This window comes from Bombus huntii, chromosome 9, assembly GCF_024542735.1.
Source record: "Bombus huntii isolate Logan2020A chromosome 9, iyBomHunt1.1, whole genome shotgun sequence".
Classification (NCBI taxonomy): Eukaryota; Metazoa; Arthropoda; class Insecta; order Hymenoptera; family Apidae; genus Bombus; species Bombus huntii.
This window is the reverse complement of record NC_066246.1, coordinates 6208444-6225558: the sequence shown is the minus strand read 5'-3', so window position 1 is coordinate 6225558 and position 17115 is coordinate 6208444. Positions and strand designations below refer to the sequence as shown.

General features: G+C 24.5%; 6 protein-coding genes across 8 annotated transcripts; 3 read left to right on the top strand and 3 right to left on the bottom strand.

Annotated features, from left to right (window-relative positions):
- Positions 1-163: 163 nt before the first annotated feature.
- LOC126869259 (major facilitator superfamily domain-containing protein 12-like) lies at positions 164-3068 on the bottom strand. 2 transcript variants are annotated; one of them, XM_050625543.1, is made up of 8 exons: positions 2711-3068; positions 2117-2443; positions 1838-2045; positions 1550-1761; positions 1109-1468; positions 876-1026; positions 658-776; positions 164-345 (listed from the first exon to the last, which is right to left on the bottom strand). In XM_050625543.1, exons 2-8 carry the CDS (start codon positions 2418-2420, stop codon positions 233-235), a joined length of 1467 nt encoding a protein of 488 aa, XP_050481500.1. In that variant the 5' UTR covers positions 2421-2443; positions 2711-3068; the 3' UTR covers positions 164-232. The 2 variants fall into 2 exon arrangements, with proteins under 2 accessions (XP_050481500.1, XP_050481501.1); XM_050625544.1 differs by having other exon boundaries at positions 658-773.
- A 149-nt stretch (positions 3069-3217) lies between these two features.
- On the bottom strand, positions 3218-4242 carry LOC126869265 (ribonuclease kappa-B). The gene is made up of 2 exons (XM_050625559.1): positions 4047-4242; positions 3218-3716 (listed from the first exon to the last, which is right to left on the bottom strand). Exons 1-2 carry the CDS (start codon positions 4113-4115, stop codon positions 3492-3494), a joined length of 294 nt encoding a protein of 97 aa, XP_050481516.1. The 5' UTR covers positions 4116-4242; the 3' UTR covers positions 3218-3491.
- Positions 4243-4491: 249 nt separating this feature from the next.
- On the top strand, positions 4492-7327 carry LOC126869261 (pleckstrin homology domain-containing family F member 2). The gene is made up of 8 exons (XM_050625546.1): positions 4492-4647; positions 4989-5053; positions 5206-5343; positions 5468-5531; positions 5909-6034; positions 6106-6212; positions 6296-6556; positions 6638-7327. The coding sequence occupies exons 1-8, from the start codon at positions 4584-4586 to the stop codon at positions 6665-6667; spliced, it is 855 nt and encodes a 284-aa protein (XP_050481503.1). The 5' UTR covers positions 4492-4583; the 3' UTR covers positions 6668-7327.
- Positions 7328-7464: 137 nt separating this feature from the next.
- On the top strand, positions 7465-9453 carry LOC126869262 (exosome complex component RRP43-like). The gene is made up of 7 exons (XM_050625547.1): positions 7465-7722; positions 8043-8079; positions 8152-8289; positions 8485-8779; positions 8859-8979; positions 9057-9160; positions 9253-9453. The coding sequence occupies exons 1-7, from the start codon at positions 7706-7708 to the stop codon at positions 9375-9377; spliced, it is 837 nt and encodes a 278-aa protein (XP_050481504.1). The 5' UTR covers positions 7465-7705; the 3' UTR covers positions 9378-9453.
- Positions 9431-11273, bottom strand: LOC126869264 (uncharacterized). 2 transcript variants are annotated; one of them, XM_050625557.1, is made up of 2 exons: positions 11127-11273; positions 9431-10189 (listed from the first exon to the last, which is right to left on the bottom strand). In XM_050625557.1, exons 1-2 carry the CDS (start codon positions 11132-11134, stop codon positions 9694-9696), a joined length of 504 nt encoding a protein of 167 aa, XP_050481514.1. In that variant the 5' UTR covers positions 11135-11273; the 3' UTR covers positions 9431-9693. The 2 variants fall into 2 exon arrangements, with proteins under 2 accessions (XP_050481514.1, XP_050481513.1); XM_050625556.1 differs by lacking the exon at positions 11127-11273 and adding an exon at positions 10284-10432 and having other exon boundaries at positions 9431-10203.
- A 67-nt stretch (positions 11274-11340) lies between these two features.
- On the top strand, positions 11341-16920 carry LOC126869252 (putative uncharacterized protein DDB_G0282133). Its single transcript, XM_050625515.1, has 10 exons — positions 11341-11488; positions 11811-12382; positions 12490-12703; positions 12778-12974; positions 13057-13155; positions 13252-15559; positions 15631-15884; positions 15960-16195; positions 16284-16533; positions 16611-16920. The coding sequence occupies exons 2-10, from the start codon at positions 11861-11863 to the stop codon at positions 16641-16643; spliced, it is 4113 nt and encodes a 1370-aa protein (XP_050481472.1). The 5' UTR covers positions 11341-11488; positions 11811-11860; the 3' UTR covers positions 16644-16920.
- Positions 16921-17115: the final 195 nt, after the last annotated feature.

The window sequence follows — 17115 nt, the reverse complement described above, 5'->3', positions numbered from 1 at the left end:
GAAAATGCTTGATTTTTACATACGCGTAACTTTTCAACCAGTGGATTCCTGCATATTTGGATTTTTCTCGTCAAATTCTGTCAGAATATATACGAAAGGATCAATAATTTTTGAGCCTCCATAGAAAACTACAGCCAGATATTTAAATAAAGATTTACACAAGTAATATATAAAGTATATATTTAGGATTTAACATCAAATGAACAAAATTTTAATTACTATCTTTTTTATACTATGTAACATTTTCTTGACTTATTGAATTGTCAGGTTCATTTTCTATTGTTTCTGTAGTAATAAATATATTATCATGTTCTATAGTTTGTTCACAGTGTAATGTATTATATACTGAAATAATTTATATTAATATTATATCATTATTATAATTAATTTAATAGATAATTTAAGATATTCTTCCAAATGACATAGGTGACCAAACAAGATGTAATTTAATGAGTATCATGAGAAAAGATTATGCAGTATCTAATAATAACAAAAATTTATTATACATATAAATCTGTTTCTTCAAAATGCATAATTTGTTAAAATTTTGATTTCATATTTTTTCATAACATTTCTCTATGATACCTATCAAATTTCATCTGAATTAACTACCAGTGCCTTTCAGAAATACAGTTATGATTTATTATAAATGTATACCTGTATTGTGATGAAATGGTTTTATACATAATATCATTAATAAGCCAACCATTGCAGATGTAGCACAAACATAAACTAAAACACTTTTATAGTAATTTTTACAATCAATCCAAGAGCTTCTGAAAACATAAAAAAGAGAATTGCTTATTTTTGTTTACTTTTTAAAAATTTACTTTTATCATCATTTAAATAATTAATATTTTAAGCTATATACTAACAAATATTGAATAAGCATAACTGCTAATCCATTGCAAAGTTTGTCTGTAAAACTCATAATTCCATATACAAATGCACCACTATTTACATTTTGTCCAATAAAATCTGCAGTAACACCAAGACTAGTCACCAACATAATAGAGCCCGCAGATCCTATAATAAAACAAATTAGTATTTGGATATATTTCATTTATATTTAATTTTAAGGACTTTAAAAAAAATTATGTAATATTACCTAATATTAAGGAAACTGGATAGATTTGATATTTTGTGTATGTTAAGCCAGTACCTAATTGTATCCAAATACAAGCAAATACACCTAACAAAACTCCAAAACAATATGAAACTTTTCGACCCAGTTTTGTATTCAATTTTTCTATAATTAAAGACATCACAAAACTACTCAAATACATTATTAAAGGAATTGTAGCCAAAGATGTAGCTGGCATATTTAACGATTTGTGTAAATACAAAGGAATATAAATTTGTGATAAGTTTACAAACAAACGAGTAGGCATATATATACAAGCTACTTGATATAATTGAACATCTTTTAATAGTACTAATACTGTTCTTGAATTTCTATTCAACGAACCTAAAATAAATGTGATAAAACAGATATTATAATAAACAAAATTTTTAATCACAGAGTGAGTAAATATAAAAATAATTTTACCATCAGAATTATTAACAAAGTTTTCTTTGACAAAGGTATGAAATAAAATAGACGTTACAGCTCCTACTCCAATTCCAATAAATACAACTTCCTGGAATTTCTTTGCATCATCGGGCCCAATTTGGGAATTGGAAGCATTAGTATCTGTTACATGTAATACTGCCCATGTAATACAGTAAACAAAAATATTTGAGAGAACAGTAAAGCTGTATCTAAATAAAATTGTAATAAATATTTAGGGTTATAATTCAACTTTAAATATCTCCCTTCCAATAATTAAAGGCATACCTGATCGCTATAAGTTCTGTTCTTTCATATTCAGAAGGTGTGAGTTCTGGAACTAGGGACAAATGAGATATTTGTACAGCAGCCCACCCAAACTGAAAGATTATCACAAATGCTGCATAATAGATTAATTGAGCCCACTCATGAGAAGTTTCACAACCAATACAACGTGAAAATATAAAAGGAAATGCAAATAATATGCATAAGGTACCTAAAATAAATTGTTTGAAAAAATTACATGATATAATAAATAACATATAAGGAAATAATAACGATATATACCTATTAAATGCCATGTTTTTCTCCTCCCATATTTACATAATCCAAAGTTATCATCCTTATCAGAATGAAAACCAACAAAAGGAGTAGCCAAAGCATCTGCTACTTGACCAATGAGTAAAATTATTCCAGCTGAGATTGAATTAAATCCCAATACCAAATGAAAAAAAACTAATAAATATGTAAACCACATAGAAGCACAAATATCATTCAAAACATGTCCTATTCCATATAAAAGTTTCCGAGAAAAAGGAAGACGTTGTATTATTTCACTATAGTCATCAGTTACAATGTGTTCATTTTCCATTGTATTTAATGCAGTGTAATACTCTACAATGGAATACAAATCAGTTTAATGATTTATATGATATATTTTAATATTTGATATATTAATAATGATACAAAGCAATTGAAATTTAAATTTTTAAGCAATTAAAATTTATTAAAACATTCTGGTACATAATGGCAATCAGATGGAATGATTTTTTACGTTCAAAAACATTTTAGTTTTACTTTGCTTATTACAAAATATTTTATTTGCAATGTATAATACGAGATAATTAAAATGACTTAAATTTTATAGTTATTATACATAACCTATCACTTATTGTTGATAGTGTTACAATTCTACATGCACAATTCATGTAATTTTGACCTTCTTTCTAGATAACAATATAGTAAATATTAAAAAGCATGTTTTAAGATTTTACATGTTACGACAATTCAAAATTTGAAACCTCTCTCTTTATTTCGGCATATGACGTATATTAAATTTGAACACAGTACAAACGTAATCGAAAATGACTCATTGTCGATAATGAATGTATTGTTTTTCGTAAATATTATACGTAGCAATTACATATTTACAAAATCTTTAAAATTAAAATAATGGTATCAAATTCAATCTTTTTTTAATATTCAAAATAAAATAAATTCTTTAAAATTGTTGTGTTGCATAAACATGAAATTTTACTATATCAGTTGTAAATTGCTGTTGATTCCAGCAATTATGTTCATTAATTTAACGCAGTTAAAGATTTCTAATACTACTAATAAATAAGAGAAAAAGAGAAATACATATTTCACATTATGATGAAAAATAAGTTCAACAATAATTTTTTGGTATATTTTCATATATATACATACATAATATGAAATAATCTATATTCTTCTATTTTACACACTTATATTGTAGTATAATTTATTATATGTTCTTTAAATAAACACAAATTCTTAATATTAGAATGCAATCAAAAAATCTGTTATTGAAATTTGTATTTAGCATATTCCTAAATTCCTGTTTTTATATTTATAATGTATCACTATACTATATACTTATATGTACTTTTATTTATTGTATTCACATGCTAATAATATTTTAAACGCTTAAAGATGATCTAGAATTTATATAAAATTGATGTCCAGAAAATAAGAATGTAAGGACATAGATACAAGCTGCAATCCAACAATTATATGCATTTTGTTTATAACCCCTCTCTGCTACAGCATAAAAATCTGTAGGTTTATTAAAAGTCTGTTCTCCCAACGGAAGGTCTTCTATTAAAGCTACACTGTTGTAGTAAAAGAATATTCCCATCAGGAGCTGAAAAATAAATGAATTTTCTTCCAGATTACAATTTTTGAAAAATGTACAATAATATTTGCTTTATATATATGAATAAATAACATGAAATAAAAGAATATACTGATTAATTCAATGAATCCTATAATTACTAAAAGACTGATTATAAATAAAAGATAACTAATTTGTTTTCCCCAAATAATAAAATTCAAATAAACAAGGAGAAACAACATCTGAATATATAAAATATATAAAATGTATTTTTTTGCAATTTTTTATACATGATGCACAATTATTTATTTTAAAATTTCTTAATACATTTAAAATTATTAGGTTAAAGAAGTGACTTACTAATTGGAATATACCCCAAGTAGATAATATCAGGCCACATAGGGCATACTTAGGTCCACATATCTTCATTTTTTTTGTCAAAGTTATCTTCTATTACTTTTGTATAAAATAATCTAAATAGAAGTCTACCACTACTTGTAATTTGCTAGTTTGCTACACCCTTAATAATCATATGATTTTTATTGACCAGTAATATTAGATATCGATATCTCGAAAGGGTATATCCGGTATTTGAAAATCTGTGATACATACATATTGGTTAGAATAATGTATACTGTTATTCTATTAACATTTGCTTATTAATTAAATAGAACTGGAAAATTTAAAGTGAAAATAAATACAAAATTATATAATATGTGTATCATTTGTATTTTATGATAGACAATATTTATTTAAAAATCATAAATCTTATACTATTTTAAATATTACATATTTAAGCGACATAACAAAGATTTTCTTATATGATTCTTTAAATACATTAATTGTTCTTATAATATTTCAAATATTATCCACTGTTAATACTGACAAATATTAAACATGTTCATGATTCATACTTCCTTGTTGTCAGCCCTGATTCATAGGACCATGGTTGACCGATTGGGTTAGTTTGTATTTCATTTATTATCAATTAATTAATGTTATATTCTGTATGCAAAGTTTAATTTATTTTTATTATATAACTTTAATATATAGAATATTTACTTCGATTATTAAATTAGAAAATTCATAATCTACTTATTCTATGATTTTTGAAATTGCTTCGGGTAACGGTGTAATTTAGTAGTTTGTGATTTTGACAGTTGAACACGTAATATATAAAACGTATTACAGAAATGATTAATCTTTTAGTGAATTATATTTGTTGCCGCATATTATGGGTTTTACTAAAATCTTTACCTGAAAGTAACTAAAGGTTATTTATTTATATATGGTTTATTGCAGTAAATAGCGAGGCTAATGCCAGGCGTATTGCTATGGTCGAAAACTGCTTTGGCAGTTCTGGCCAGGTAAGATTGATATTAAAAATCTTAATTTTTCTTATGTTATGCCTTATATTTTCGAAGAACACAACTAAGCAATATAATTTGACGTATGTGGCATCGTTCAAAGCACAAAGATGTTATCTATTAAGTTTACATTAATCTATTACATATTTCAGCCACTTGCAGTACCTGGAAGAGTTTTAGTTGGAGAAGGTGTATTAACCAAAATGTGTAGAAAAAAGCCTAAGCCTAGGCAATTCTTTTTATTTAATGATATATTGGTTTATGGAAACATTGTAATGAACAAGAAAAAGGTAAACATGTATGAAAATTAATAATTATACTAAATATAGTTTTAACTTATTTATTAAAATATAATAGTTTAAAACAATATATTAATTTATTAGAGATATTAAGAAGATTTATATATGTTAACAGTACAACAAACAACATATTATACCACTTGAGGAAGTCAAACTTGAATCTTTAGCTGATGATGGTCGTAAGTTATATTTTCCATCCATTTATTAAATTATGTTTTGTACTTTATTACAAATCAGTTTGTAGTTAGATTTTAATTTTATATTATATAGAAAATATCTTAAATATTCTAGAAGTTTCAAGAATCTATATTATACAAAATAAAAATAACATTAACAGAGTTTGTTGTTAACTAAATATGATTTATACTGTACATATTTATGAAATATTTTGTTTTATTTCTACAAAAAGTTCTTTGTTTTCGGTTAGATTACCATTTATAATAATGTTAGGACTAATTTTTGGATTATTAATTTGTTGTGTATCAAGTACAGACACCATTGAAAAATATATATATAGTTATATAAAAGCAATATATTAGTTTATTATTATTTATAGAATATCGCAATGGCTGGCTCATAAAGACAGTAACAAAGTCATTTGCTGTTTATGCTGCCACTCCAACAGAGAAACAAGAATGGATGGCTCATATTACAAAATGTATTGAAGACTTATTAAGAAAAAGTAAGTAATTATTATTATGATAATTTATTTATTTATGTAATATATAATATGTACCTGTATTCTTTTAATAGGTGGTAAGAAACCAGTTGAAGTTCATGCAGCTGTTTGGGTTCCAGATAACGAAGCTACAATTTGTATGCATTGTAATAAGACACAATTTACAGTTTTAAATAGACGGGTATTCATACATTAATTGTGTTTCCAAACCATTAAATATATTATATTCTCTAAATATTTATATTGTTAATAAATCATTTTCAGCATCATTGTAGGCAATGTGGAGCTGTTGTATGTGGGCCTTGCAGCAATAAGAAGTTATTATTGCCTGGACAAGGAAACGGAAAAGCAGTTAGAGTTTGTTTACAATGTTATGATGCAGCTAGTAAAGTAAAAGCATCATCTCCTTCTGCTGTTGATAACCTAAATAACAAAGATCAACAACGTAATTCTGTAGATAGTTCAGGAGGTGATAGTTCTGGTGATGATGATGATGGAAATAAAGAAGAAAATCATGATCATGAGGTAAGTGACTTTAAAAGTACTGATAATGAATAAATTCAATAAATTTTCAGTGATTTTATTATATATTTTATTTTCTTACAGCCTAAATTTTATTCTACACTTGCCCGATGAAGTTAATTACATCACATTACTATGAACAGCAATACAAACGGGAACATTATTCAGAACTATATTTTTAAAAGTTAATAACATTAAATTGTCAATAATATTACAACTAATAGTAATTTAAAGTTTGTTGAAATTACTCTTAAATTATATTTATACAAAAAACATGTCTGTGTGTATAAAGAATTCAAATAATTTTATATTAAATTTAAAAAATTTATATCTTTGATATATATATGTAATTTACGTGAATGACTTCGGAGGTATCTTCGACATTAAAAGTTATATAGTTACACAGGCATTTAAAGATAGAGAAGACTATTTTTTTAACTCTGTATTTTATAAAATTTTAACCATTTATACTTGTATTATCTTGTTATATTGTACTATTTTGCTATTTACTCTCAGTAGATTCTAATTTCCGTTAATATAATATTTTAAGAATATATGCCACATTGTGCCTTTCTAAATAGAACACTTGTCTTTTCTATTGTTTGTAAGCAATTGATACTAATCTAATGTTAATTTCAAAAAGAAAAAGTACATTGTAATAAATTTTTAAATGTATAAAACTAAAACTATTCGGTTGTGTGTTTATATTATAAGATTAAATGGAATCTTTACGAAATATCATATATTTACAACAAATAAAATTTAATAACATAATTCAGATGAATTTCCTCAGTTAATCTTCTCTTTGAAATTTAAATTAATATAGAGAGCGTCTGTCCATGCATTGTCAAATAAATAGAAAAAAATTAAAAATTCAAATACTTTCTGTCATAAGATTAAAATAAAGCTATAGCATATTTATTTTATCAGAATTTTAATTTTTAAGAAACAATGTCAATATAATTATTTATTAAATATGACAAACTTGACAACTCCCTCTCTAAATGTTTATCGTTTTTTATTTTAGTTCTCACTTATATTTTGTAAAAAACCCATTTTATATATATATTACATATTTTATATATGTATAATGTAACTGAGTTTTTCAATTAATACAAGAAGAACTGTAACTTAGTAGTTAAAATTGAAGTAATGGATTCACAATATAAGTTGGTATTTTCTATCAGTTACATTATATTACATGATTTTTTATTAATTTAATATGTATACTTAAAATAAATTTTCATATAACAGATGCATTATAAAATATAAAATTTTAAATTTGTATATATTGAGTAATTAGTCTTTTAAATACATTATTTAGTTTAACATAACCTTTTTACTTCCATTTCTAAATAATATCGCATTGTATGGAGATAAATTTATATCGTCGTAAGCTAATATAGCACAATATATTATTAACTATGTTTTAAACATACTTTTAACAGTTTTTTCTTTGCAATAAAATTTAATTAAACATAAATTACAGAATTATACATCCTGTGAAATATTTACAAGACCATTTGGTATGTATATAGTTATACATTAATATTGTAAATTGCACTTAAATTACTATTTTAATTTTTTTATTTTTTAAGGCACAAGATATTCGACCAGATGGTAGGCAGTTTTTATCTTTTCGCCCAATAAGTGTAAATATATCATCAATTACTCATGCCGATAGCTCAGCCATATTCAAAATTGGTAACACAACAGTTGTATGTGGTATTAAAGCAGTAAGTAACATCCACTGGATATTTTTGTTTATATTCTATTTGTTTGTACTAATAGAAATGAATATTAGGAATATAAAATTGAAAGGTAAAAAATAATATAAAAATTTTAATTTTTTATAGTAATAATTTACTATTTTTATATGTGAATATATAGATATGTATCATAATTCCTATTACAATAAAATACAATTATAGGAGTTAGCAGCACCTAAAGCAGAATCTCCGGAGTGTGGTTACATTGTGCCAAATATTGAACTTCCTCCATTATGTTCTCCTAAATTTCGGCCAGGCCCACCAAGTGACCAAGCACAAGTCATTACAAAATTAGTAGAAAATATTTTAAGAAATTCAGCAGCTATTGATTTAAAAGATCTTTGTGTCTATAAGGGTAAACTAGTATGGGTCTTATACTGTGACCTTGTATGTATTAACTATGATGGTTCAATAATTGATGCTTGCATTGGAGCATTGACTGCTACACTTAGTACTTGTAAGTTTTAAATAATTTAAAATAATATGGTTCGAATATACTTAACTATATACCTTCAATATATACATTTTTTTTATAGTAACCTTACCTGAAACACTTTATAATGTAGAAACTGGAAGAGTATCTGTAAATTCCACAAAAAGAATAAGGTTCCTGGTTAAAGCATTACCAGTTTCTATAACTTTTGCAATATTTAATGAGTAAGTTATATTTAATTTGAAATCCAACGTTAGAATAGTTAACAAATAAAATTATGAATTCATATTAATATTTTTAGTCAATTATTGGTTGCCGATCCTACTGATGATGAAGAAAGTTTATGTTTAGGAAGATTGACAATTGTAATGAATGAAGAAAAGATTTGTTGCATACACAAACCTGGTATAAATTTATTTGCTATTTAAAGAAGTAAATTTAAGCATATTGTGTTTATTATTGAAACTAATATAACATACTATACATTCTTTATTTAGGTGGAATCCCAATTTCACAAGATTTATTTTCAAAAAGTTTAAGTAAATGTAAGAAAAGAGCAGAGTTGATAAGGTCATTAATTGATGCTGCTATATCAACAATCAAACAAGAAACTTTTAAATAAATGAAAAGTTGTACAAAATTTTGAAGTATATAATAATAAAGTAATAAGTAAAAAATAATTAAATTTTTTATAATTATTTTGTACTGTTTATGAACAAAATATTTAATATTTTTCCAATATCTCTAAGTTAATATCAGTGTATACTATTATATACTATTAACTATTATTTATATTTAGTATTGTGTATCATTATATAAAATAAAGTTAGCTTTTAAATCGAAATAATTGATAATAGTAATGTCTTACACAAATCACACAAGCAACTTGCAGACAAAAGCAATCTTTACAGAATAATTCAAAAATAAATAATGAAATGCTAATACAAACTAGTTTTCTTCATAATACGTAAAAACTCTTCTTGAGAAACTTCTCCGTCCCCATCTTTATCTGCCTCATCAATCATTTCTTGCAGCTCTTCATCTGTAAGATTTTCTCCTAATTCTCGAGCAACTCTTTTTAAATTTTTAAAAGTTATTTTTCCTGTATTGTCATCATCAAAAAGACGGAATGCTTTTAAAACTTCTTCTTTTGTGTCCTTTTCTAACATTTTTGTAGACATTAAATTTAAAAATTCTTCAAATGATAATGTGCCAAGACCATCTGGATCAACATCAGCTATAAGTTTTTTTATCTCTTCTTTTTTTGGTTCAAATCCAAGAGCTCTAATAGCCACTTTAAGTTCTTTGGTAGCTATTCTTCCAGTGCCATCTGGATCAAATAAGTCAAATGCTTCTTTTATATCATCTTTTTGTTCAGCAGTCAATTCCATTTTTGGTACACCTCTTTTTCTAGTTCCAATTGTAGTTTGTCTTCTAGAAGTAGAAGCCTAAAGTAAAATCAGAAACATATATAGAATTTTCAAGAACATAAAAGGTAATAAAATAAATGATAAAATGAGATACATACCATATTTAACTAATTAATTGGAGAGTACAAAAATATAGCTAATATTTTTATATTTCATAAAAATCAGTTACTTTTTATATAATCATCAATTATCTTTAAATTCATTTTTGTCAATTTTGTTACATATTGAAAAACATTTTAGGAAAATTAAAATTCTTAAAACTAATATTTACGATTTTTTATTTGTGTTGATTTAACGGGATTATTAAATCAAAAGAATCGAAGTTCAACCATTTGAAGGTTTATTTTATGGAATAAACAACAGAGAGCGTGACGTATGTATGTATATATTTAAAGTAAATGTACTTGAGTAATATATTATTTATTCAATATTTCTGGCTTATTTATGTAAAAAAATATGTTATATATTTTAAAGTTTAAAATATTTTAGTGCAAGGACCGTTAGTAGAAATTAATTGTAATAAATACTCATTATTTTGTATTGTATATTAGATTATGCAACTTCAAATTTTCCTATGGTAACACTGTATGATATAAGAACATTGTACATTATATCTAGCAATTGCAAAAGTATATTTTGTACACAAAATGTATGAACCAGTGGTTTTAAAAAAAAAGCAACCACAAACTCTCGCTGGAACTCCGGCTGGTAAAGCATTTATAATTACAACTTTAATAAAAATTCTTATCCCTACTGCATTCTTCTATGTACTTGGGTGAATATTCCTTATAACTTTACTATAATTAACTATTATTTATGTATTATGTATTACAATTCTTTTATAAGTTTGAAATATTGCATATAAAAGTTAAACTGAGAGTGAAATAATATATTATATGAATTATAAACATTTAATTTATGAAACAGACGATATATTTAACCTTATCATGTATTGTTGAAACAATTATGAAATCAACAAGTTTTGATGAAATAGTGAATATTACAATTCTTAAATATATAATATTTAACGTTTAACATATTATATTACAGTGAATCTGTGCAAAATAGAAAAAAACTTATTGTTGAACTTGAAGAAGGTTATCGTAATAGAAAAAAGACTTTATATGACGAATTTAAGGAAACACAGGAGTTCTGGAATGAACCAATGTATAGCAATATTGTTTCGCATGTACTTACAAAAGAAGCACAAAAATTATTAAATATTGACAACCTTAAGTCATCTTTAGAAGGAGATAAAGCCAATAATTAATTGGTTTGTACATCAAGACATTTTATTAAAAAAGTAATTCTATTTTAATGTAATAATAATTTGTGAACTTTATACTATGGAGATGGATAACATTTAAAAAGAAATAATATGAAAATACATCTCTTATGTATAGATATCAAATACTTTCATTTTATAGTATTTAAATAATGTAATATTCAATAAAATAAATTATTTAATCTATAAGATATGTTGAAATATTATTTAGAGATTGTTATTTTTTTGTAATGTTTTCTACCTTTTAATATTTGGTATAAAAAATATACTTATACATAAAATATTAATATATTATTAAATATAATATAATATTTATATTTACTACATATATTTATTACAGTATACCTAAGAAAATAGAATTTCTTATATATCATTTTTGAGAAACATAAAATGAATGAACAGCTTGAAAAAAATAAACTTTTATATAATATATCTGTTTTGAATGAAGATGACAGTATATTAGATTTTAAAAGCCCAGAACAATCTCCTAAAGCAAATCCAACTGAATTCAGTCATTGCGACTTACATAAAAAAAAAAAAACAGCTGTAAAATTCAAGAATTTTGTTAAAAATCACAAAGGAGAAAAGTATAGACAACAGCCTGAGAGAAAAAGAAGTTCACAACAGCCTTCGATAGAATCATCATTTTTTAAACCTAAAACTAACTGCGATGATTCCTCTACTGATGTAAAAGTAGCTCTTGTATGTCCTTTATGTTTTAAAACATTTAAAGATCTCAACTCTCGTTCATTACATATGAAGATTTGTGCATTCAAGAATAATATTACCACGAAAAAATTATTAGATGCCATTGAACTTCAAAAGCGACAGGAGAATGAAAGAAAATCATTAGGTTTGCTTGTTGCACCTGTAGTACAAGATAAAAAGAAACCAACTCCATCATGTAGAAAAGTATGTAATTTTTAATATTAATTATAATTATGAAAAGATTTCTTAAATACTTAAAATAATTTTCATCTATACTTTTTCTTTTATGAAATATTTACAAATTTATATAGAATTTATGTGAAGAAACTGATCTTCAACTTGCATTAGCATTATCAAAATCTCTTCAGGAAGCAGAAGAATTAGATAAAATTAATGAAATTGAAAGTTTACCTAAAATATTAAATCAATTTGTACCAGAAATAGATAAATCAGTTTACGAAGGGCAGTTGGAAAAATTTGGATTCGCAAACAGTAAACCCCCATCATTAATAAAAAATAGAAAGAGTATGTTAAATTAAAATGTACATTTTTCTTTTAAATAAAGTTAAACTAATAGCTTTAATACTTTTTCCTAATAGGAAAGAATAATGAAAGAACTTTACTTCAAACACGTTCTCAAGAAGAGAGAAATCATATTTTAACTGAAAAAATTTCAGAAATTCTAATGGGAAATGAACCAGTTACTCAAAATGAAAATGAAGCAATTAAGTGTAATCGTATGATTGAAAAAAAAAATAATCTAAAAAGTCATTCTCTTCAGGAATTTTGTAATAAGGTATGAATACTGCTTGATTATATTTTTACAATTTATGCATTTACTTTTTATTATATTATATTTTCTTTCTATCGTTCAAAAGGATGAAAAATTATGGAATAAAGCTAAACTATCTTCAGATCAAAAGTGTTTTTACGTATCAAGTTTATCAAATTATATAACTCCAGGAAGAAAACAAGTAGTAAGTAAGATAAATAATAAATCTGTTAATATTATAAATTACATTTTTATAAATATTTTTACGATATTACAAACCATACTAATATTGTATTTATAGAAAGAAGAAACGATTTTAGATTTTGCAAATACATGCAACATCTATGATATGGAATCAAGTCAGTACCAAACAAAGCTCTGCAATTATAGTAAAAAAATACATGAAATACCGCATACAGAAGCATGTTTTGTAAATGAAAAATTCGAAAATTATCAAAATATACAGTTTACTGATACCATAATAACAAACTGGAGTAATGCATTAAATGATAGTTCTGCAAGTGATATAATAATATTCGTTAACAACGATAAATATATTTGGGCACATAAATTAGTTCTCTATGTACAGTGTTCAAATATACTACTTGATGTAACACCTAATGATACTTTATTTTTTACTAAAATTAAGGAAAAAATTTCTTGGGGAAATATATCTTATAATATTGCTTTAGCATTTTTGGAATTTATTTATTGTGGAATTATAAAAAAATATTTAGATGTTTTGGATGATTTAGCAAGTTTTCCATTTTTAAGAAATCTAGCAAGGAAATATAAAGTAACAAAATTATTTGTTTTCCTAGAAAAGAAAGAAGTTGAAATTAAACAAATGAAAAGTCAAATGCATAATAAACAGGACCAAGAACTAATTTCTAAGGAGAAAGATAACTTGGAATTAACTAATAATAATATACAAAATGTATTCTATGACATTAAAGATTCCAAATTGGATGATGATAAAGAATTAAATAAGTGTCACTTAGATAAGTACATAAATAAACCAGATTTTGTTGAAATAGAATTGAGAAAAGATACGTATACAGATAAATTATTGCAAGAAGAAATTAACTGTTTAAGTGATACAAATACTATTCGAAATACTAATACATCTCCTGATTTATTTGATGATATCAATAATATAACACAGAGTGAAGTAATAAAGAATAAAACAAAATATGTTAATGAAGTCGTAAATAGTAAAAAAGCAAAAGATAATGAAAGTTCTAGCTTAATTGGCTCAGTTAATCAAGTAATGATTGATCCTGCTAACATTTCTACATCTGGAAATACAATATTTAAAAGTACTGAACAAGATGTAAATTTATTTTCAGATACAACCTATTTTGCTACACCAAAAAAAGATCATTCAAATATACTAGAGTTAAAAAGTAACCTTAGTATATTTATTGAGCAAGTTCAAAGAGAAAATGCAAGATCAGACTCTGATATAGATTCTGATGTTTCAGTAATACCAACATGTTCTAAGTTATACAGAAATCCATTCAATATCGGACAAAATGATTCTCTCAAGGACACTATTATAAAAGAAACATTTAATGCAAAAAGCGATATTTTAAGTATATTTGATTGTAATACAACTTCTAAATCAGGTATCAAAATGTCATATGAAGAAAATAATTCGGATATATGTCATAGTTTTGAGTCAATAGATAGTATAAGTCAATCATCTGAATCTAACATAGAAAAATGTGCAAAGAGGTGTAAGAATAGTTCAATAAACAAAAGTATAAATAATGCGCACAAGGATCTACAAGATGAAGTAATACATTCCATATCTAAAGAAAATGAAAATGAAAATAATGTATTTTCAGACTCTGATACAGATTCTATTGCAGAAAATGAAATATCTATGTACTCAAGATACAAAAAAGGACATGAAAATAATAGTATAGTAAAATATCGAAATTTTACACAGAAACATATATCAAAAAATAACGTAAAAGCTAATATAACATATGATGAATACCAAGAAAAGAACAATATAGGCAATGATATTTTACTATTAGATATAGACAGAGACTCAGAATTTCAAATAAGTCAGATAAAAAAATGCGATGAGAATGAAGACGAAACTAAAAAAATAATTTCTGATTTTGAAGAGGATAAAAAAATATCTCAGCAAAATCTGTGTAATTTTAACAACGAGTACGTTACATTTGATGAGAATAATTACTTCTGTACAAATGTTGAATCTTTAAATACTCAAAAAGATGTTCTTAAAGACCAAAGATTGAATAATTCTAATAAATTAAGATACAGTAAATCAGAAAGTAATATAGATTTACAAGCAGTTAAAAAAAATTCATTCACATCATTAGAATCAAGTACAAATAAGTATAATTCAGTAGAAACCTCAATATTGGTATGTTCCAGTCCTGAATTAGATTATAATATCTTGGAGATGCATAAATATGAAGAAAACAAGAGAAATACAAGTGGTTCATATTGCAAAAGTTCTGAAGATAATAGTCATGTTTTTGAGAATGATACTTATTTAGCAAATGCTTACATTGATAATAGTGATGATAACATTAATACTCCATTGTTTACCAAAAAAGTAAATCAATTAGGTAAACAAATTGTATTCATTGTAATAATTAATAAAAATAATAAATTAACAGTAATAATGATTCTTTTGCAGAAAAATTCAAGAGTAATGGAGGATCATTAAGTACAAAAAAATATAGTAGAAAATTTCAAAGAAAATCACTATCAGAAACAAGTTTACGTATTGATACAAGACATACTAAGAATGATATACCTGAATCTTACAATAATTCTCAATGTATATGTAATTATAAAGAAAAGTTGAAGGCAATTACGTCACCTGAAATTATTCGAGATAGCATCACTCCTCCTCCTAATTATAATGACATGAAAACATCTGAACTTCAGGTTAACGAATTATATTATTCTAATATATTAATATATACATTTATCACACATTTTAATACATTAATTTGATTTCAGATGGAATTAAATAAATATGGATTGAAAATACAGAAACGGAAAAGGGCAGTAAAATTATTAACATACATTTATAACGAATTGCATCCTACAATTAATACTTCAAAGGACACAGAATCTGAATTGACAATAATAAGTAGTGAAGATGATGAACCACCAATGAAAAAAACAAATAATAAAAAGGATGATGTTGATTGTATACATAATTATGAATCTCAATTAACATCCTTCCCCATAAAGTATATTGCATATACCTAATACTGATTTCATTATTTAAATCCTAAAATATTTTCATAAATTAATAGAAATTCCATAATTTTCGAACAGTGCAGATAAACAATTATCAATAAATACAATTGACGAAATAAATCAGTTTGATGAACCTGAATTTACTCCAGTAATTGATAATGCATCAAATATTAAAGACATGTTTTTAAAATTTCTTACTGCTAGAACTGAACTATATAATAAAATTTTGGCTTATGAACCAATATGCATTAATTCTTTGCATTCTATGTTAAAGACAGAAGGTTTCAAATGCAGAATGAGTATCCTTATGGATTTTTTAGATGAACAGGTATCTTTCTATTTTTTTTTAAAGAAGATGTGAAATATTGAATTACATTCAATGTAATAAGATTCCAATCTTTTCAGTGTATTACATTTTATGTTCAGGAAACAAAATAGGAAAAGGTAAACTGATTTCTAAGTAAAAAATATACGCGTTTACATATATTAAATGATTGAAATATGTGCATGTATATTAATTATAAATAAATTTATTAAAAATTAAATAGTTACTGTTTTACTAAAAAATAACATTAGTTATTAATATATATTATTGAAATCAAATATCACTGTATATGTTTGCACGTAATAATGCTTATTTCCATATATAAATCGAATTTTATTTGCTTTTTAATTTATTTAATATGTTGTCTTTTTGAAGAATTATGTAAAAATTTATAAAATTGTTAACAATATTTAACTTATTGTTCTACATTATCACATTTTGTACATGATATAATTAATTGTATTCTATTTAATAAAAAAAAGTTAATTGCTGAATTTTTTTCAGTGGCTAATAGCATTATAAGTTAAATATAATCTCTTCTAACAACAAGCAATTACAAAAAGTAACCAATTAATTAAGTTGAAT